At 37.5% G+C, this 22,281-nt stretch overlaps 1 protein-coding gene across 2 annotated transcripts in view; it reads right to left on the bottom strand.

Annotated features, from left to right (window-relative positions):
• LOC133525150 (transcription factor egl-13) overlaps nucleotides 1–22,281 on the bottom strand; it is a 531,288-nt gene that overhangs the window by 75,311 nt on the left and 433,696 nt on the right. For both annotated transcript variants that reach the window (XM_061861413.1, XM_061861412.1), the window contains one exon: nucleotides 7,828–7,972. In XM_061861413.1, coding sequence (XP_061717397.1) covers nucleotides 7,828–7,972 — 145 coding nt within the window. The remainder of the gene's footprint in view (nucleotides 1–7,827; nucleotides 7,973–22,281) is intronic.

Genomic DNA, 22,281 nt, shown 5'->3' with positions numbered 1-22,281 from the left:
TTTATAGTTTTATCGATACTGTGTTACAGCACTAGCCAATGAAACTGGAAATTAATAAATGGAAGAATGAAATCCCTATTGCGAAATTCGACGAGTCCGCGGCACTAAATCGGAAAACCGGTCGGAAAATACTCGATATGAAAACCCACCTCTACTTTACGATAATGTCGCCAGGACTAGTGTTTAAAATCAAAAATAGAACGTTTTTATTGCCTTAACGCATCTTATCACTGGCTAGTAATAAAATGCTATTTGGATTTTAAGATGAAAACGTACAGCGAATGGAAGAAAAGCTTAGCCACAATAGGCGTGTCCGATTTTCACTCGCATTGTGCTAGAGCGCAATGGCTATACACCGTCCTTTTCTAACAAAGACGCCGGCGAGATGGGTAACAGAGATAGTCGTCACAATAGACAATTGTTATCCCCACCGCTTGGTATTCGTGCCCTAGTGAAATTTATGTGCGCGAATTTCGTTCGTATTTCCAACGTATTAGGGTGTAAAGGTCGATAATCCCGTGTCACAGGAAGTGGTTTTATGTGGCCAATAATTTGATTCGTGCTTTATCATTGGGAAGACAATAGTATAGGTATTCTGCGTAGGAAGTGGGTTAGGTGGCGTAGGCGTTGCCAACGGTCTATTCTTGTGGAATAATTAGAAATGTCATGCGCAACCTGTCAGTCAGTTTTACGATTTCATTTTCTATTTAAAGTTTGAAGAGTCCGAGAATTGCGAGTTTAAAAAATATTACAGCTTGGTAAATAATAGTTTGGTATTTCAGGATTTAAAGAATAATTTTGCTGTGACATTAAATCAGGAAACGGTCGAATTCGAAATTCAAAATACCATTCGTAAATTTCTAGTGACGTGACACGCGCGACACTTGCCGGTTTTTTAATATCGCCTTTTTATTTTTTAATCAAAAACCTTGTCAACACATGTCCGCGCGGTCCTCTAGTTTTCTTTCACCAACTAATTGGTCTGACACTAACCCCTGCAGGAAATATTTTTCAAGAGCGGTTTTTTATATGAACTTGTTGACACACGATTTTAGCCGCAGTCGGACGATTAAATTTAATGAAAATGACACCTTTAAAAGATTCCTGCTTCAGCTCGGGGTTAATTATTTGATGTGAATGTCTTTGACGTTGATGTTTTACTTGAAACTAGACGTTTTAGTGTTACATTTATTTTAGTTCCGTGCGTCGATGTTAAAATAAAATATCAAAGCATCCACAAACCAGTAGGTAATCATGGCAAAAAATGTCTATGATATCATTGAAAAAGATGGCCGTTGTTAATTCGTTTGTTTTAAATTTTTGAAAAGAGAACGCTCAATGAGTCGCGTCCCCTGATTGTCAATTAACGACATCAAACGGGCTTTTTGCGAATTAAGCGTCCGTTTTGTTTTTTTTTTCAGCGGGCACGGGCGTGGATGCGTTTCGTTTTCATATTTCCGTTTGTCTGTTCTATGGGCGTTTATGTATGGAATCCCTCCCTTTGTCGATATTTAACGGAGTGCTTTCAGATGAAAATTACTTTCTGTTCGCTTTTGTGGGGGCAGATGAGACTTTGCGATTGGTTATGAACTGTGCTGGGATATTGTTTGTGAGTAATTAGTGTTATTAAATACCTACGTAATAATTATACCCAATATGGAGAAAGGAACCCATGAACAAGTTGATTTACTTTCGTAAAGCTCTGGTAATTTTGTCACTACACAAAATATAACTTATTATGTTTATAGAGAAAGCACCGCAAAAACTAGGTTTTCTTTTTTATATAAATATTTTTAACATACGTTAATTATTTTATTTGTTAAGGTAGTATCTTAATAATATTTTGAGTAACGCCCAATATAAGTATCGTTAAACTACCCAGCCATAGTCCAGTACTGCAAGTACCAATGCCAAAGTTTTTCAAAAACTTCGCTCTCATACCTTAAATGTAAAAACTAAACTAAAAAAACTAAATACATGCTTTTACATGAGCTGTATTGTATTAGATATAGCTATACCCTTAATTCATTTACCAAAATACCAGATTTCTAATAAATAAATAAATATAAATATTATAGGACATTATTACACAAATTGACTAAGTCCCACAGTAAGCTCAATAAGGCTTGTATTGAGGGTACTTAGACAGCGATATATATAATATATATAAATACTTAAATACATAGAAAACACCCATGACTCAGGAACAAATATCCATGCTCATCACACGAATAAATGCCCTAATAAAGCCTAAAAAACACTAACAAAACAGGTACGGTATCATTTTCGGCTTTGAAAACTGTTCGTTTGCGTATTGTAGGGCGGCGGGCGGCGGCGGCGCAACAAAGACACTCTCATACTAATGAATGGTAGATAAAAACCCGAACAACACTCGATCACGGCGCAGCTCGCAGGGCTGTCGGTTATTGGATGTTGATCATGCTTGTACTTTACGAATATCGTTTGAATTTAGAATAAAGTACCTGGGCGACCGAGCATTGCTCGGTTATAACTATTTATTGTAATATGGTGGTGTATAGGTGATAATCTTATCTACATTTTTTTACTACATTAAACTTGTCTAAAACAATAAAAATTAAAAAATTATATATAAACTTGAACATATAAAAAAAAAGTTAGTCACCGGGCGAGTCGAACCCGTAACACTCGTTTAGCAGTCCGCGTCTTAACCCGCTGGACCAGACGGACAGTGGCCAGCAACACGAAATTAGCGACCATATTCTGCGACTAAAGAAAAACGCATGAAAACTCGAAAACACGTGTTTTCCCAAACATAAGACTAATCTAGTTCGATTGTTTATCCCCAAAAACCCCCATATACCAAATTTCAGCAAAATCGTTAGAGCCGTTTCCGAGATCCCGGAAATATATATACATATATATATATATATATATATATATATATATATAAACAAGAATTGCTCGTTTAAAGGTATAAGATAATAATTAAGACATATAGGTACGGTCAAGGAATTTAATTTCCTACCCATTTCGTACCTTGTCACAGTGACGAACAACATTAAACTCGCTAGAGACCTCATACTATTGTCACTGTGACAAGGTACGAAATGGGTAGGAAATTAAATTCTTTGACTGTACCACTGCTGGGCACAGGTCTCTCATGCGCGAGAGGGCTTAGGCTATAGTCCCCACGCTAACCCATTGCGAATTGGGTACTTCACAATAAATAAACAATAAACTTCACATACACCTTTCAATTTCTTCGCAGATGTACGCAGGTTTCCTCATGATGTTTTCCTTCACCGAAAAGTGGTAAATATCAAATGATATTTCGTAAGTACATATATTCTGAAAGTTCATTGGTACTAGCCAGGATTTGTTCCGTTTGAATTTATTTCGAAATAAAACATGCTGCATGCTTGAACTAAATTTGAAAAAAGTTTCAGCCTCTATTTGATTTTAAAATGGCATGTGGTCAAATCTTCGAGATTTTAGATCACTTTTAGATTTGACTGCTTTAAACGTGAAAGATCCGTTTTTCATTGTTAAAAAGAGCTAACTAAATAATGTACATTTTAAAATAATACGGAGTTTTTTATGTACAGTAAAATCAGCTGGATTGTCAAAGGATCACGTCAAAAACGCGTCTTAAGCGGGAAAGCGTGTCAACGGTCATAAAATGTACCAAAACAAGACGCAGAGACCAGTGTAAAATGTGATCGTATTCAGTTTTGTTCTTTCAGTTGTTTTCTGTTTTTCCAATGCCGGATTTAGAGGTCTCTGGAGGCCTCGGGCAATAAAGGAGTGGAGGCCCCCTGGCCCCAAATTTTTTCCAAATAAAATGGTAAATTTTCCGAATTCTCTATTGTGGAGGCCCGGGGCAGTAGCCCCGGGTGCCCTCCCCTAAATCCGGCCCTGTGTTTGTCTCTCATTTTTATAGAAGCACAGAATTTCAATAATAAACAATCGGCAGCCCTACAATAGTGGAGCAGATTGAAGAGTTCCATAGACGCGCTGCAAATGGGAGCGGCTAATGGGCTTGCATTCGCGTGCTTTTAGGGTCCCGTGCCGTGAGGTATCCTCCAAGGTAAAGTGCGCTCGGTGAGCACAGTGGCACGACATATGAGCTGTGGAGGCGCCGGTTGCCTAGCGATAAGTCGTACAGCTTCTGAAGAAGCATTCCATGAAAACGATAAGTTTTTCATGTAGTATTTTATAACAAAACCGATTATTTAAGCAACGCCTAATTGGCGTAATTATGAGAACGAGTCGCTTACGTAACCGTTGGGTCTCTATTGTTTCCCATAAAGTTTTAAGTCATAATTGTTTGACCGCATTTTCGTTAGTCATCATTTGTTTTTTTAGAAACGCGAAACTTTTCAGGATTGCCATAAAACAAACCTGACAACCTATCTATAGGATAAACCTACGAAAATCCTGAAAAGTTAACGGTTTCAGAATTATGATATCTTATAATCTGACAATCGTTACATTACATTATAATTTACAATAATTATGTCAAATAAAGTGAACCGGTAACCGATTCCTTTTAATATAATATAATTTTTTTAGAACATTTTATAATGATAAAATGACAAACCAAATAGTACCAGGCTTGGAAAGTCAGAGAAATTAGTGCAAATGTCGATTACGTAACGGTGGAATGCTCCTAAATCGGAGGTCCTACTTCCTACTCTCGGCGCGTATCGATTCGTTTTTTGGAACTTATGTACTTATCATCATTTGATATTTAGCACCAGTCGCTTTTCGATAAAGGTATATGTGGGATTAATCCCACTAAGGCCTGACTGCAATGTCAGACCGAAGCAGCTTTAATAAAAATTAGAGCGCGCGCTAATTCTTGTGATTATCTACCGGGCCTGCTCTGCTAGACCCTGCGAGTCTTCCCTAGCAAGATGTCGAGAAACAGTTGATTAAATCAATTCAAATTTATATAATGATAAAAAAAGTTAAACTAACGTTAGGAAGATGATATTTCGATCGAGTGAGGTGACCATATGTTTCCTAAACCAAAACCTTATATTTTTCAAGCACGTGAAAGGCTTTTACTTTAAAACCTCCGCCCACGACACAGACTCTCGCTTAACGTTTTTTTTCAAACTCGTCCCTTTGTTGACGTTCGAATTTCGAATCCATTCGAAATAGGCGTTCGATACAGCCGGGTAATTCTCTTTTTTCCACTTTGTTTGCAGCCAGACTGTTTTGTGAGAGTGCCATTATGGATTCTGTGTGTTGCCGGTTTTTTATTAAAAAACAGTGGCAAATACATTTTAAATAAGAAATCGATATATTATATATTTCTCAACATCATCATTTTCCCATTGTCGCTTTCCGCTTAATAACCTTATCCTACTATAAAACCAAACCATACCATAAAATACTGTGCGTTGCCGGTTTTTCCTCAAAACACACCGAGGTCAATTAAAAACCGGTATTAACCGTATTTGTCAAGCACTAATAGAGATTGTAGATTTTTGGCACTAGATTTAATATTCGAATTAGATGTTAACGACATTATAATTTGGTGTCGAATGGAAATATGTGATATATTATCGACTACTTCGCGAATGCATATTAAATTATTGCATTAAGTCACGCTAAAAGATTTATTATCTATAATGTGATAAAATAAAAAATTGATACAAATTTGTTTTTGAAGAATGAAACGATTTCAGCTAATTTATAATTGCTATTCATCATCACATTATATAATTTTGGTCCAACTCTAAAAAAACTTTAGAACCCGTCTAAACTAAGTTTACACCGACCGCGACCTGACCAACACAAAGTGAGAATTGTCAATATTAAACGTCATATTTTCATAGAAATTTTACACTAACGATGACATAGTCACACTTAATACGATAATTCTAGATATCTAATTGTTTGTAAATACTAAATATAGAAAAATAGATGACCAATTTATAATATCTACCGTTAGCTGCTAGAAAACTCAAAAAAATCCGTTAACACAAACTCTTTTAAAATTCAAACGCCGCCCGAATTATAGATTCCAAATTCGAACACGAGAGGCGTCCGTTGACTTGAAAGCAACAAAGTCAATTTGAAAAGAGAATTGGCGCGTAACTAACCTAATTTGTAAAAGGGTAAACAAATGCAGAGGGGACCCTCGGACATTGGGTTATTTAAATCTTTGTCTGGGGTCTTATTGTGCTTCTCAGTGTTGGTTTGAGTTTGTTTTGAGGACATGCTGAGGCAAAAGAACATGAGAACGAATTAAATGCCTACATTTTAATACCTTATCATATTTCTTAGTTCCGAATATGAAAGTCTATGTGTAAACAGGGTAAAAATAAATACCTAAGTGTTCCTTTGTTTTCTTCTTTATAGAAATTTTATTAAAATATATATATATGTACATACAAGTACGTAGCTCTTTCAGAATTCGATATGTTTTCTGAAAGAGCTAAGTATTTGTATGATTTGATATACGTACCGTAAAACTACCCAACTATAGTCCAATACTGCAACTATGGTCCACAAGTTCAAAAGGAAATTAAGTATCTATAATAATGTTCCTTTTGGTTTACTCCTAGTTTTACCTTCCATTTATAAACATACTTTGCCGTAGAACTACAGAAATATAGTAAAATACACACCTGAACGAGAAAAATTGAGTTTATTTGTGGACCATAGTTGGGAGCTTTGGACTATAGTTGGGTGGTTTTACGGTATATATATTTTCTTTAATAAAATTTCTATAAATAAAATTAGCTACTGTATACATATAATTGCATGATTTCTATAGTAATCTAAATTGTATTTTTTCTTATTTAATGCATGTTAATTATAAGATGTAATGCTTTGAAAAGATGTGTCCCGCCGAGTTTCTTGCCGGTCCATATTGGGATACCCTTCTCCAGTTGAGGGGGGATTTAAATCTTCTCGGGTCAGAGGTGTAGAGTTAGAGCCGGTGTAGCTTTATTTGACGTTCATAAGCACATTATGACTCTTGCCTTGGCTATATATAGAATGTGGACCCACTGTATCGTAAGTTTTTTTTTTTTATAGTAGAGGAGGCAAACGAGCAGACGGATCACCTGATGGTAAGCGATTACCGCCGCCCATGGACACCTGAAACACCAGAGGGGTTGCAAGTGCGTTGCCGGCCTTTAAGATGGGAGTACGCTCTTTTCTTGAAGGTCGTATCGGTCCGGAAATACCGCAGGCGACAGTTCATTCCACAGTTTAGCTGTGCGAGGCAGAAAGTTCCTGGAAAAACGCACAGTTGAGGACTGCCAATCATCTAAGTGGTGAGGATGGAAATGTTGAAGATCAGGCAGATCGGAATTTTCTTAGGCATATCGTGAAACGTGAAAATCTTTGTCTCGTTCTCTAAGTTGACGGAGCTCCTATTTCTGGACAGTTTGCCCTTTGGGCATCTGAAGCAATCTAACGAACCTATCCTTCCTATGCATTGGTATAATGTGACTACCGTCAAAACATTACACAGGAACATTACGATGGGCCGCCGACATCTATCAGTGGAGGTCAGAATGATACTCATATCACAGGTCCATAAACTTGGTTGAATTGAAGGTATGCAACTCCTTACGTTAGCATGCTCCTGCTGTGCTAACAGCTGCTCCCGAACCATCTGTAGTTCTAGAATCATCTCCGACAGCTGTTTTACTTTCTCCAGCACATTTTTAGCTAACACCTGGAAAACCTGGACTCACCTTAGCATGCTCCTGCTGCGCTAACAGCTGCTCCCGCACCATCTGCAGCTGTAGAATCATTTCCAACAGCTGTCTTTCTTTCTCCAGCACATTTGTAGCTAACACCTGGAACACCTGGACTCACCTTAGCATGCTCCTGCTGCGCTAACAGCTGCTCCCGCACCATCTGCAGTTGTAGAATCATCTCGGACAGCTGTCTTTCTTTCTCCAGCACACTTTCGCCAGCTAACGCCTGGATTGCTGCCGCGTCTAGTACTCCTCGTCTGTCGCTGTGGGCAAGGAAATATAGGTAAATTTATTGTAGAAAAATAAAACATTTTTAATGCAGGGTTCACATCATATTTCTCATTATTAACTTAATGATGTTGCGTTGTTTCGTAAAAGAGTTTTTCTGATGACCATCAATCGCTGTTTCAGACGATCTAGATGGTATAATCATCATCATTCTCGATTTGTATTCGGTCACAGAGCCTTTTTGAAGATTAGAGCGTTTTTAAACTGATAATTAATAGCATTGCATTTTATACACAAAAATAACGATAACTACCTAATAACAAGTGCGAGTCGGACTCGCCCACAGAGGGTTTCGTACTTTTTAGTATGAGTTGTTATAGCGGCAACAGAAATACATCATCTGTGAAAATGTCAACTGTCTAACTATCGCGGTTCATGAGATACAGCCAGACAGACAGACAGCGAAATCTTAGTAATAGGATCCCGTTTTCCCCTTTGGGTATAGAACGCTAAAAAAATTGCTCAACTGGACACCGGAAAGTGGATCAAATTAGATTTAACCTGGGGCCCGGTGACGTCTTTTTACAAATATAAAATTTTACACTCAATGTGCAGTCCAAACAAAATGTAATATTGTGTTTGATCTGTAATTTATTTTATCAATGTCTATAAGTATCAGCAATAGCCTAGATTACCTAGAACCTCATAAGGATCAATAAACGAGGACACCGAATCAGGCAAAAATAAGCTCTAGATTCAATACAAATACCTAGAAAAAAAAATTCTAATGTCCTTCAGTTTTTATCTACCTGCACACAGTTCACAGTTCAATCACGTCTAATAGTGACGAACCAGAATAACATGGCAATTACACCACCTTGTCAGCAGACCTAAGTTTCAGTATTAACACACACATAATTATGCATCCGGCTGAATTATGCATGACAACTAGTTTTCAGCGCTGCCGTAATACCAACAAAGATCTACATGCAACTTGGGCTTTCTAGGATAAGTACTACTGATACTCGAAGGGAAGTCGAATGCGTTTCGTTTGCGTTCAAAAATAAGACGTATCGGAAGTCTACGTATTATCTTAGAACAAAGTTTCTGGGTCAATTAAAATGGCTGACATCTTACTTTGATTCTAAATATGATTCGTGATTAATAAGAGGCACCGAGAGGCACAGAAATTTCTTCATAGCTTCAGGATATTCAATTTCTTCAGAAGCTCTTTACCGGAGTAAACAGACTGGTGGACGAAGAATCTTAAAAAGAAGTACCTACTTAGGGCGGCAAGTATTGCAACCCTGTGAGCCACGGTCAAAAGAATCTGGAACTTCCTGGATTCAACGGGCATTAGTAATGAACTTTTAAGGACCTTCACAATAGATCACTGCTTGTTCCACGTGGCACTCAAAGGCCCGCCACACATCAATAATAATAAAACAAACTAAGTTCAGCCATTTTGCTAGCACATTTAATGGTTTCGTAGTAAGGGTCCCGTAGAGCCACGACAAACAGCGAGGAGGGCACCGCGGCTGAATTATTAATGGCGCGCGTCTCTGGTGCAGTCGATCGGCTTTGTACAGACAGAGACACGAAAAAATATGGGTTTTACAGTATTTCCATACAAAATAACTAATAGTAAATACTCATTTCTCAAACTTGCGGTGCGGTGAGCGAAGATGATTATGTAAAGGAATTTCATACATCTTTACACACCTAGGCCTGTAAAGCAATCTTCTTTTGTTTGTAAACGTCAAATTGTGACACGACGTCTTGGCATAATAGCAGTAGTATAACTAGTATATTCGTAATTTGTTTTTAGCTGTGTAAACCTACGAATAAAACAAACTGACTATTTTTTTTTTTCATTGCTTGTTTGATAAAAGCACTATATACATCTCGGCGAGAAACGGGGTTGCCGGCTGCGTATCCCGATCTCGCCTCGGTACGCTTAGCCGTCTATATCTACTTAGCCTGTAACCCTTCGTTTCCCGACTTCTATAGTAATGTACTAACAAGCTAAGGGGCTTGAATAACTGTGCCAAATTTCATGTGTATAGGTTAAATTTAGCATAGTCAGCAAATGAGCAGACGAGCCGCCTGATGGGAAGCAGTCATCGTCGCCCATGGACATAAGCAACACCATAGGAGCCACTTAAGCGTTGCCGACCCTTGAGAACCTTAAATACCCGCTTCTTGAAGAATCCCATGTCGTAGCGCAAAGGAAATACCTCAGGAGGCAAGTCATTCCACATTCCGCACGTTCTAGGAAGAATCGAGCGAGATGCCCGCTTATTCTTGGTGTGCCATGTATCTAAGAAGTGACGATGAGCTTTGCTCCTTTGGCGGGAGATGCGATGATAAAAACGTGACGATGGCACCAATTCAAAAAGTTCTTCGGAGCATTCCCCATTGTACAGACGGTAGAACATGCAAAGAGAGCCAACGTCTCTCCGAAGACTAAGAGGTTCTAAGCCGTCAGTAAGTTGTTAAGGGGTCAAAAGTAGTTCGAAATGGTTCGTGTTCCCTCCTCCAGTTCCTCAGTTCCTTTTTCATTGAACTTGGCTGGACACGCTACCACGTGTCTAGATTACATCAAATGAGATTTTTAGCTACAATATTATCATATCAGAAATATGATCATCGTCGTTCAATTCAAACTCAGTTTTCTTTATCGAGTATATCTAGATTCTAGTTTAGTTTTTTCTTTATCGAGTATATCTAGATTCTAGTTTAGAAAAAAGCGCTGGTGGCCTAGCGGTAAGAGCGTGCGACTTGCAATCCGGAGGTCGCGGGTTCGAACCCCGGCTCGTACCAATGAGTTTTTCGGAACTTATGTACGAAATATCATTTGATATTTGCCAGTCGCTTTTCGGTGAAGGAAAACATCGTGAGGAAACCGGACTAATCCCAACAAGGCCTAGTTTACCCTCTGGGTTGGAAGGTCAGATGGCAGTCGCTTTCGTAAAAACTAGTGCCTACGCCAAATCTTGGGATTAGTTGTCAAGCGGACCCCAGGCTCCCATGAGCCGTGGCAAAATGCCGGGACAACGCGAGGAAGAAGAATAAGAAGATCTAGATTCTAGTTTAGATTTTGGAACTATTGTCTAGGTACTGGCGAGGTAAAAAAAATGTTTGTTTGTTTGTTTGTTTAAACTTTATTGCACAAATTTACAAAAAGAGTACAAATGGCGGACTTAACGCCTTGAGGCATTCTCTACCAGTCAACCATTGGGCTAAACAGAAATAGTTAGTTTGGTGCAGGATTGTAAAGAGTTGATATGGACACAAGTCGAGACTACTATGATACTATACTTACACTAATATATATTTTAAATATACCTACATATATACATATTCAATATATATAAATAAACATACATATATATAATAATAATGTACCTATTAGTGTGAGATATCACGCAGACATTTAGTCACGAATGTTTTCAAATAAGTGCTTACGCAACTTGCTTTTGAAAGAAAGCTTGCTCTGAGCTTGTCTGATAGGCAGAGGGAGAGCATTCCACAGACGTATTGCTTGGATCATCTGATCATAAAATGTGTTTCGATCAGAAACAAAAATGCTTTACTTCTCTAGTATTGTAATCTTGTCATCATTGCTCTCATTGCCTCGAATGTTGCTTGTAAAAAAAAATGCTAAAGTAATAGTAAAACACAGTAAGCAATTGTTAAAACGGTGACCCGAACAGGAAACAAAAGAATTCATAAACATTTACACGCAAAGCAAAGGTAAATTATCCATTTCGTATTCTTACTGAAGTTAATTGATTTAAACGGAGCCAAATAAGACCTTTCTCAGCCTTGGGCACAATGGGCCTAACCTGTACTGGCCTTTCTCCGAGAGTACAGTCAGAATAACTTTATATTGATTTGCAAAAACTTCAAATTATTTTGTTTTGGTGAAGCTTACGATATTGCTGTAGATAAAGCAGTGTATGTACATAGTTAGTTAGTGCTTCTGGCCCAGAAGAACAGAAGTTCTGGGCATTTTCCGCAAGTCGACAACCATTGTGCCTATTTTGCGTGAAACGAGGTAGCGCTACTCTAACCACCCCAGCTCCTCCACGAAGCCTAGCAAGGCTTTCAGGTCGCTAACTGCCTCCTGTAGTGTGGACGGAGTCCCTAGGTATTTGCTCCTGTATACTTCTACCTGTTTGCAGTCTAGAAGAATGTGTTTTGTTGTTTCCTCTTCTTCCATGCACGCTCTGCACATGGGGCTGTCACTTTTACCCATATTTTGTAGGTGTTTGTTTAGTGTGTTATGTAACTGTACATAATTAGGCATTAAAATACTTGTGTGATCCTTTTATGAAACTCATTTCATTCGTATCATAAACCCACACTCGTATGTTAATGCCTTTCATTATGTAGCACTCACATAAACTACTATTAATAAGAATCGACTATTCAAAACATTGTAAATACTGCATTGGTGTTCCAAGCGTCCATAATCTAAGATGATCACTTTCTATAAGGTGGGTATGCTTGTTAGCCAAAAAAGTAATAAACCATGCTTATGGCAAAATATGCAGCACACTGTACAATCTCAGTACACTCATGCATTGTTTCAACTCGATAAGAACTGACGTTCCGAAAACGAGACCCAAACCGGTCGACAACCAAAAACGTCCTAACCACCAACCATTTCCATAACCATTACTCTCTTACGCACAGTAATGGGGCTAATTAACTCGGTTAACTGTTCAACTGTTCGGTTATTCTTCGGTTCATTGTGTGTGTGAGTTTAAGATTTGCACTTGTTTTTTTGAGTAACGTTTCCTGGTTTTGGGTAGGTACATTATTTTTTTGGTGCCACCATCGGTGTTCCTTTTGTCTTTGCAATAAGTAAGCCAACCCTAATTTTCCTTGAATTGCATCATTGGTATACCCCATTTCATTTACCCGGGATTCCAATTGAGACGGTCATTAGGCGTAAACAATACAAATAGTGACAAGACAAGATACGCGGCAAACTTTTTGCGGCGTCGTGTCTTACATGTTACTGTCCAGTCTTGATCCTTTTGTGTTATTATTTGAGCACACGCTAGCTTTGAGAGCAGAGCTCGTAAAGCAAATTGTTAAACAATAGATCAACATTATGGTTCTTTTTCTGCAGTTTCAAATGGAATCTCGTCATGGTAAATGAAATAGGGTATAACACTATGTTTTAAAGTAGCGTCTACCACAGACGCATGCCTCAAAGTCAAAAGCCTTAGTTTATAATGACATGCATTTGACGCACGACGAATTCAAGATATAGGACGACGATGCTAGCGCAGTAGTGTGGGCTTACCTTTTAGGCGTAATATTTTCTATACCAGATGTGTGTTAACTCAATTAACAGATTACTAGTAAGACATAATTTGGCATTTTTTTACACAAATTGAATGAAAAAATCCATAGGTACGTATTAAATAATATAGGTAGGTCAATTCACAAAAGCTGGCGCGGATTTTCTATGAAAACGTTGACAATTCAGTACCTACAAATCTAGCCCCAGTTCTTATATAAATTTACATGAACTTTACCTAAACTATTACTTACTGTTTGACAGGTTCACTAAAAAAATAGGTCAAGAATGCGGTATATAACTTATTTAATCTAATTATAATGGTGTTTTAATATTCTAAACAATAATCTGAATAATAATAATATTTTATCTTCGTACGGGTAAAAATACAAAAAATAATATCGCGTAAAAATGAACAATCAGCTGTCAACATTGCCAATGGCGGCATCGTCTCGATGTCATGTTGACGTTTATTTTCTTGCTCACTGACGCCGACTATTGCGATTTATTGTGATGTACTTGTAATCGATACTATTTATAAGCAAAATGACGTTGAAGAGTGTAACTTATTTTGTAAAAACATGGCAGTAACAAAAAAACAATAAAAAAATCTATTGACCTGTGAGATGGTGTTAATTTTTTTTTTTTACACTAGGGCACGTGCCTAGGGTTAGTTACTTGAAAATTAACATCTGTCAATGTCAAATAGATATTTTGGTAGGGTTGTCATCCGTCCGGGTTTCCCCGGATTTGTCCTAGATAGACAGCATCCGGGGAGCGTCCGGGGGGGGACTTCATATGTAGTGCGGGTTTAATGATTTAAAGTCTTAGGCTGCCTGCGACACATGCACAATCTGTTTAAAAAAACCTGTTGACATGTCCGGGTTCTGGACTCTAAAATCCGGGGTTTCACGCGTCTTGTCCTGGTTTCCAAATTTTCCCACCAATTCGAACGTACACTGACGTAATGATATTTGAATCATTGTGTACGGACAAGTACGAAAGAAACGTTCATTCACTACACATTATAAACCACTACGATCCCAATCAATCCTTCATTTTCATGTCCTATCTCAAACATCTCTTGAAGCAAAACAAATGAAACAAGCGACTTTTAATACAAAAGCAGTATCTATCTCCAAATTGCATATATTTTACTGCCCTTTTTATCTAAACAGTAAACCTCTCAAAAGTCTGGCGCTAGGGTGACGCCATTAAAATGGATGCCAAGGGGTTGACGCGTTGTTTCGACAATATACAAGGTGGTAAAAGAAGTGTCGTTTTATTTTAGGGAATGAAATGACATGTTTTATGTTGAGATATAGTTTGTGTGATGTTGTTTAGGAAGATATAGTCGTGTCATTCACGAAGACGCGTGCCTTGCCTTGTATTGTCATGTTATTATAGGTTAGATATGACAAATCTGCGCGTCATCGTGGATGACACGAACTATAGAAGCTACGTGTCCATAGATCATCGTCTCGTAGCCGTTTTCGGCCACAGCAACTGCTTTCTACCGCTGAGAGTGTCGCTGGTGCGCTCTCAGGTGACTGACGTAGCCAATCTTAGCAGCGAATGTGCGACCACATTCGCTGCAGGTCAGCACCCCTCCGACGTAATTATATGTTATGGCCATAGGTGGTCTGGCCTTTAGCTCGTCACGCTTATCGTCAAGTTCTGTTCTAATATATCTTTATTGGGACACCTCAGTTAAATATACAACTTGAGGAAAAACTTTATTAAACTTGTCAATTATGACACTTCAATTGCGAGGAGTGAACAGGTTTTTAAAGGGTCGGCAACGCGTATGTAACACCTCTGGAGTTGCAGGCGTTCATATGCTACGGTGACTTCTTACCATCAGGCGGGCCGTATGCTTGTTTGCCACCGACGTGTTATAAAAAAATGTATTCGTACTTCATAGTTTAATTAACAACCACAGCCCAAATTCCGCGTGTGACACCAATATCATAAATTCTTTATGATTTTGGAATATAGTTGCAAGTATTTTTAGGCGTCAGTGTCAGCTTACTATCAGGGGTATCTATAAATTTAATAAGTTTTTGGCAAAAATATAATTTTTGGTACAAGCTTTTATCGCTGACTGAATTTTTCTTCCACATGCGACTAATATTCATCGAGACAATTTAAACACATTTACCTTCCACGATATGCCCCACGATAACATACATATACCCCATTTCATTTACCATGGCGGGATTCCACTTGAGACGGTCCTTAGGCGTAAACAATACAAGTAGTGACAGTTAAAGATACCCGGCAAACTTTTTTTGCGGCGTCATGTCTTACTTGTAACTGCCCAGTCTTGATCCTTTTGTGTTATTATTTGACCACACGCTGGCTTTGAAGAGCAGAGCCCGTAAAGGAATTGTTAAACAATAGATAAACATTATGGTTATTTAAGTGCAGTTTCAAGTGGAATCCCGCCATGGTAAATGAAATGGGGTATACATACATAAGTACTAACCGGGCAAGCTTGTAAAAAAGACGAATAATTTTCTATAAATATATTTTAATCAAAATAAAAATAAATCTCATAATGTCAAATCCTCAATTATCTTAACAGTTTCAAAGACACCAGTGGGAGTTTCGATCAAAACGTTCAAACTTTCATACCCTGTATATCGAGTAACTTAAAACAAAATATTTTCCCGAAAACACCGATCTCGAAAATTACACCCGTCAATGCCACCTGACGGTATAATTGTGAATATCTTATAACTTCATTCTTTTAGACTTTCCTTAATTTGAAAACAGCGTAAGTGACAAGGAAAACTTAGTAAGTTACGACTTTTTGTATTTAAAGTCTTGTTATATGGGTAATTCTTTGATTTTTTTCCTCCCTTCGATTCGATCAAACTTCTTAACATCGCTTTGAAGATTTCGGAAGGTAGTAAATGAGAAAATAATTGCTTCTGTATTATTTGCTGTATCTTTTTAAGCATTTCTATTGGGGAATTAATAGGAAATTAATTAGGTATCGTTTGCAATTATGCTCTTTGAGTTTGAGATTGTTTTCGGGATGCCTTCTTTTTGTTGTTGATGGTTATCTGAATCTGAAGATTTTGAAAGGAAATTACTGTCTGATATTGTTTAGTAATTATAAAGAAAAATGCAATGGCAGCAAACATACGCTAGAAATAAATTAGGCTTTATCAAATGAAAAATTTCACAGAGCTTTATTAAAATTGAATTTTTTTTAATAAAGTGTTATATTAGAAGCTCAATACAATAGCAGAGATGCAGGATTAATGGCGGTTACTGCACTTAAAGCGGAAAATTACTAAATTCAAAATCAAACTTTTTTCATAATTGGTGTATAAAACACCTAATTAGATATGTTTACTCAATTTCCCGGTAGATGTCGCTTTTTATTCCTACAACTAGCGAACGTTTGTCTATTGTGGATTTCATAAGACTTTTACAGTATATATGGTGCTACTTTACCGCACTAGTGCGAAAATTAGCATATTACGTTACTGTATCAGACATTTAAAGGGCCATATGTACTGCAAAACGTTGTACGATACATGTGCGAATAGGTAGTTCGCAACTCGTGTCGATTTAAAACACTCCCTTCGGTCGTGTTTTAATTTATCGCCACTCGTTTCGAATTTCCTATTTATCGCACTTGTATCGTAATGTACTATTAATTTATTTTTGTATACAGAGACGATTTGTGTGGATAAGTTCAGCTAGATAAAATATACTTATGTTTATAATGAAAGAAGGTATTTTATTCATGCTTTCCCATGGAAACCAGAGTCCAAGATTGTACAATTGGCGATGCACAAAGTGGTGTAACAAACAGTTAAAACCAAATCTAGAGAATATAAAGATAGATTATTTTTCAAGTAGGCATATTACAATACGCTTATGAACGTCAAATAAAGCTACTTAAATAAAAAACCTTAAGAGGCCAACTGGTTACCAGTTCACCGGACGATATCGGCCTGTCAGTTATTCGCAAAGGCTGACAATCGCGAATAACTGACAGGCCGATATCGTCCGGCGAACTGGTAATCAGTAGGCCCCTTTCGGCAAGGGTTTTTCTAAATGATGCATTGTGTTTTGTACTAATTATTCTCAAACCAATAATTAGGCAAAACATCTGAGAGTGATAAAAGAACATTTTATGTCACACCGCTGACGTCACAGACAGAACTATGAATAATTGAATCCTTTTTTATTCCCGCCAGCTTCCATCATAGCGGTATGTTTTATGCAGGGCGCCGGTGACACTGTGGTAACAATAAAGAAGCCCTAACGCGAGGGTTGTTCGTCTTGAGGGCTCTCCACGCGGGGAGAATTGTGTGGACATGCCTTTTTAGTATTTTATACTTAAATATTAGAAATAGGACAGTGTTTTAACTATATGAAAAAAAAAATCGTTACAGAAAATTAAGAAACGAACAAGATTATTGCACAATTTTCTACTTAAAAAAGTTAAAAATATCAATGTAAGTCCTTAATATCGTTTCAAGATTATTTAGGCAGATGTGAAATTATGACTCACGTTAGAACAATCCAGGCCCGAGACGAGGCTTCCTTTTCTATGACAGGTGATCGGATCACGAAAAATTACTATAGAAAATTTTAGTGTCGGAGGCCCCGGCCCGACCCCCACCGTTCTACCTTGAGTCATTCCTTAGGTAATTATAGTTAAGAGTGTCTTCACTGCTGACTTGTTAAAGGGCCCACTGACGATACCGGCCTGTCAGTTATTCGCAATTGTCAGCTTTTGCGAATAACTGACAGACCAATATCGTCCGGTGAACTGGTAATCACTGGGCCCCATTAGCGCCCGTTCGGCTCGCTGTTTTCTCTAGGAGCGGTCGGAGTGAAAATGATAATGTTTTTTTTCTTTTATTCGTTATATTTACAACAACACTGAAAGAAATGTTTGCATAACTGTAACAAAATTTTGGTTACTGTTTACACAAAAATTGGGACTTGCGAACTATGTGTTATATGTTACAAAACCGTGTTTGGCTATCAGTGTTCAGGTACTGGGTATACACTACAAAATAAGTTTGTAAATTTATGCAAAGTTTATTTTCTTATAACCGTAGTTTAGTTATTTAGTAAAGTTACAAAACCAGTTCGGCTATCTATTTTTTTCAGTGAAGAATCGAGACCTTCCTTCATTCGCTTTCAAAAATCGAATTTGTAACACGGTGAGAATTCTGTATTTACACTCTTTGTCCGTTGTGAGGTGTTACAAAACAATTATAATTGTAACATTATTTCACTACATAACAACCAACAGATTCATATTCACGTACATAAGAGCAAGCCGCGAGCCGACCGCAATCCAGGCAGGTGTAATTCGTAGCGAACCAGCGTAACAAATTGGATGAGGTTGTGCACAATGTAGCCATCATATGCCTAATCCGATATAAACGTTCATGCCTGTCCGCATTTATGCTGTAGATGCGAGGATTATAAAATGTATTAGGTAAAAATATTTAAATTTAAAATCGAGGAATCACTTCCTCTAAAACTGTGCGTGCGTAAAACTGTGCGTACATTGTGAAAAAGTAAGATAGTGACAACTTAATATAACCACTAATAAAGAATGATGAAACAAAAAGTGACCAACGCATCCACCAGACATAATAGGTATATGATGTACGAAATAAAAGTCATGCACTTAAGACGCTCTACGACTCTCGTGAATATCGATACCTAGAAGAAACCCTGTACCCTGAGAAGTGCCCTGGCCGAAACCCCAATGCGGTCTACCGATCCGATGAAAGGTTAGTGCTGTCTTGACAAACTGACTAATTTCACTCTTAAAATTGTGCTTACTCGTTCTGTTATCAAACATGAATTTTCGAAAAAGACTTATCAATAGTTTTCTTTCCCAAGTCCCACAATGCAGTCATTATTATTTCACTTGAGCCGTTCGTCAACTCGTCGCTTTACGGTCGACGGTCGGTCGGCTCGAGCCCCTACTGATAGCATTTTAAATCAGGTTAAGGTCGCTGCAGGTTGATCGAACGGTTTCTTTTGTTTTTCTTTAACTGAGACATTGGAGTGAAGTAATTTGATTTTTGAAAATCGAACATCGTTCGATGCTTCTTGTTTTCTTAGGTTAGTAAGAAGAGACTTTTGTTTTTGGTTAGCTTGCGTGACAAGTTTTTATGACTATCGTTTTTTTATTAATTTCTCTTTTCTTATATTTTTTTCTCTTTAATATAAAGAAGCGAAAGTAAAGTTTTTTTTATACATTGAAAATGTCTGTGACTCAGACGTTTACAGTTGCCAGATTATAAAATGAAATAGAGCTTGCATGACTTAAGTTACGATCTACCTATTGTAAATTAAATTACTATAAAATAATGTTCATCGAAGTTTTCATTCAGATTTCAAATCAAAACTACCTATATGATGAATGCTCTGTCAAAAATATTACACATGAAAAATATTAACTGCTAGAAAAATCATTTCTACAGAATGGCCCCATAAACGTCCGCACCAATATCACCTCAATAAATAAAATGGACGCCGTCCAATACGTTGTGATCAATAAAATCACATCCCAAATGTAAAACGCTATGAATTCTTCATTCAAAATTGTGCTGACCATGTTAGGGTATTATCATTTTTAGTGCTCGCCACACTGGTATATTCAGATGGAATTTTTGATGCACTGGCTACACAGCCGCGTTGCCATTGGACGATCTGAATATTGTATGAACCAATCACAGTGTTGCGCTTAGCGCTGCATTCCAATTTCAAATGTTGAAGGCGGGAAATCGCTAGCTACATAGTAACGGCTGTTTTGCAATGTAATAGGGTTATTTGTTACAAAATCAAACGTAATTTCATCCCGTCCAAGTGACATTTGGCTCTTGCTGCGGACGCGGGATGCTATACCGATAACATGATATTCTAGGCCAGAATTTTAATGTGATGAGGTATGTAGTATGCGTCCGCTGTTCGCTAAAATGGGAGGTTCGCGTGTTACTTGAATATTGATGGCTAACAAATTCTTAAGTAATATCTGCAGACTTAATTACTTACCTACTGTAATGTAAATACCTAACCTACCTGTGATATTATTAGGCTAAATGCTCTACCGTTAGTTAGTAAATAAACAATAATAGCATCTTTATGTTAATAGCAGGTGCTATTGACTACGACAAAGTGGTACATTTTGTCTAAAAACGAAACATTTATGGGACATATCAATATGTCGTAAGAAACGGGTATTGCAAATTTTCTTTATTAAGTAGGTACTTATATTTGAAGATGTCTAAATGATGTTAAACCACAAAAGGCCAAGAAGCTCAGAATTGAGTAATCAGAATAGAAAGTAGCCTAAAACTAGACCTAGGATTACTAATAAGGTCACTACATCATCATTTTACAAGCAATAATGATTTAAGTATATTTAGTGGTTAGGTTACACAGTTTTGACATATTATAATTAAACGACTTTATTAAAGATAATCATCAGCGTGATGCGAATATATCCTGCCAATCTCACCTATACTTAAAAGCAATGAGAACCGGCCATTTTGGACATCATTTCTGTACAAAATTACCCGTATTTATTGCTTGAGTGTATGACATTTCCTATTGCAAATCAGAAAAATTACGTAATATAGATTGCCTTCGCATTATTTCTGGTTCTAATCAGGTTTTGACGAATAATGTTGAGTATTGTGGCAATCGACATGTAACTAATGATGTTAGTTACCTATTCAAATTAGATGTAGCATGCAATGACCAGTGCGGAATCATTTATTAGAATAATACCTCAATTTATGCGTTAACGCATTCGATCGGAATATTTTAGCTTTAATGTCTTTAATGTTCAAAATATTGATGTTAACGGGAAGTTAAAAGGCAGAGGTCATTTAGAAATTCGAAGGAAAATCTATGAAATCTAAACGCAACTCAAACGAAAGCGATATGACATATTAGGAGTAATATATGGAGATATATTTTAAACCGCGGTTTAAAAATGGTAACTTAACGAATAACACACAGATGATTGTCAGAAGCTCTGACAATCATGAAGCTTATTTAAATAAAAGTGAACAAAATCTACCCTCCAATGGCTCCTTAAGCCAGTTGAGGGTAGATGAAGGTATTACATGATCAAATAATGTACCTAGGTTAAAGTCAGGTTGTTCAGAGACAGATCCAGGCGGTTTTGTATTTGCTTGGTTAACCAATATTTAAATGTTATAACTTCCTGAAAATATCCAAATTGTTTGTTCATTATTTAAATACCTAAAGATATGGAGTATAAAATATGCCTATCAAATCAGATAGCCTGGTTTTAGAAATATCGTAGGAAATGGGAAAAACTACCCTTTAATTCATCATTGGCCCCTGAAAATCATCACTGCCTTTAGTTACGTTAGGGAATAATCATAGGAGTTGGAACGATATTTATATATAGTTTACTAGGAAGTACTTCACGGAGATGAGAAAACAAAACAGTAGACATTATGAAGCATTCCGTAGAGCAAATCTTTGATGTCGTCACAAGCGCCCATTGTCCGTACAAAGCCTCGTTGTGGCCTTGTCGATTGTCTTGCGTTTGCGCATTGCATATTTCATTGTCACGTGTACTGACCACAGATGTACAATGTACAAGATTGCCTATCAAAATATCAAAAGTGCGAAGAAAATCGGAATGATGTCGTGTTATTGAAAGTATGGAAAACTTTATTGATACAACGAAAAACAAGCATATAAAACATAATAAAAAACACTTATAAATAAAAAAATTGCCCTAAATCCTGGTCATAAGGAGATCCAAACGCGCAAATGGCATTGGATTGGGCATATCCTCAGGAAGCCTGACACCCACCTATCCAAGGTGGCCCTGACCTGGAAGATGCCCGGTAAACGGAAACATGGTCGCCCTAAATCTACTTGGCGCCGGTCCGTGGTGCAAGAGTTGGTTGTATTGGGGATGGGGTGGGAGGAGGTTACCCAAGCTGCCCAGGACCGGAGTCAGTGGAAGAAAATGGTTCGAGCCCT

This window comes from Cydia pomonella, chromosome 14 (assembly GCF_033807575.1).
Source record: "Cydia pomonella isolate Wapato2018A chromosome 14, ilCydPomo1, whole genome shotgun sequence".
Classification (NCBI taxonomy): domain Eukaryota; kingdom Metazoa; phylum Arthropoda; class Insecta; order Lepidoptera; family Tortricidae; genus Cydia; species Cydia pomonella.
Note: the sequence above shows the minus strand (reverse complement) of the source record. Positions and strands in the feature narration are given on the sequence as shown.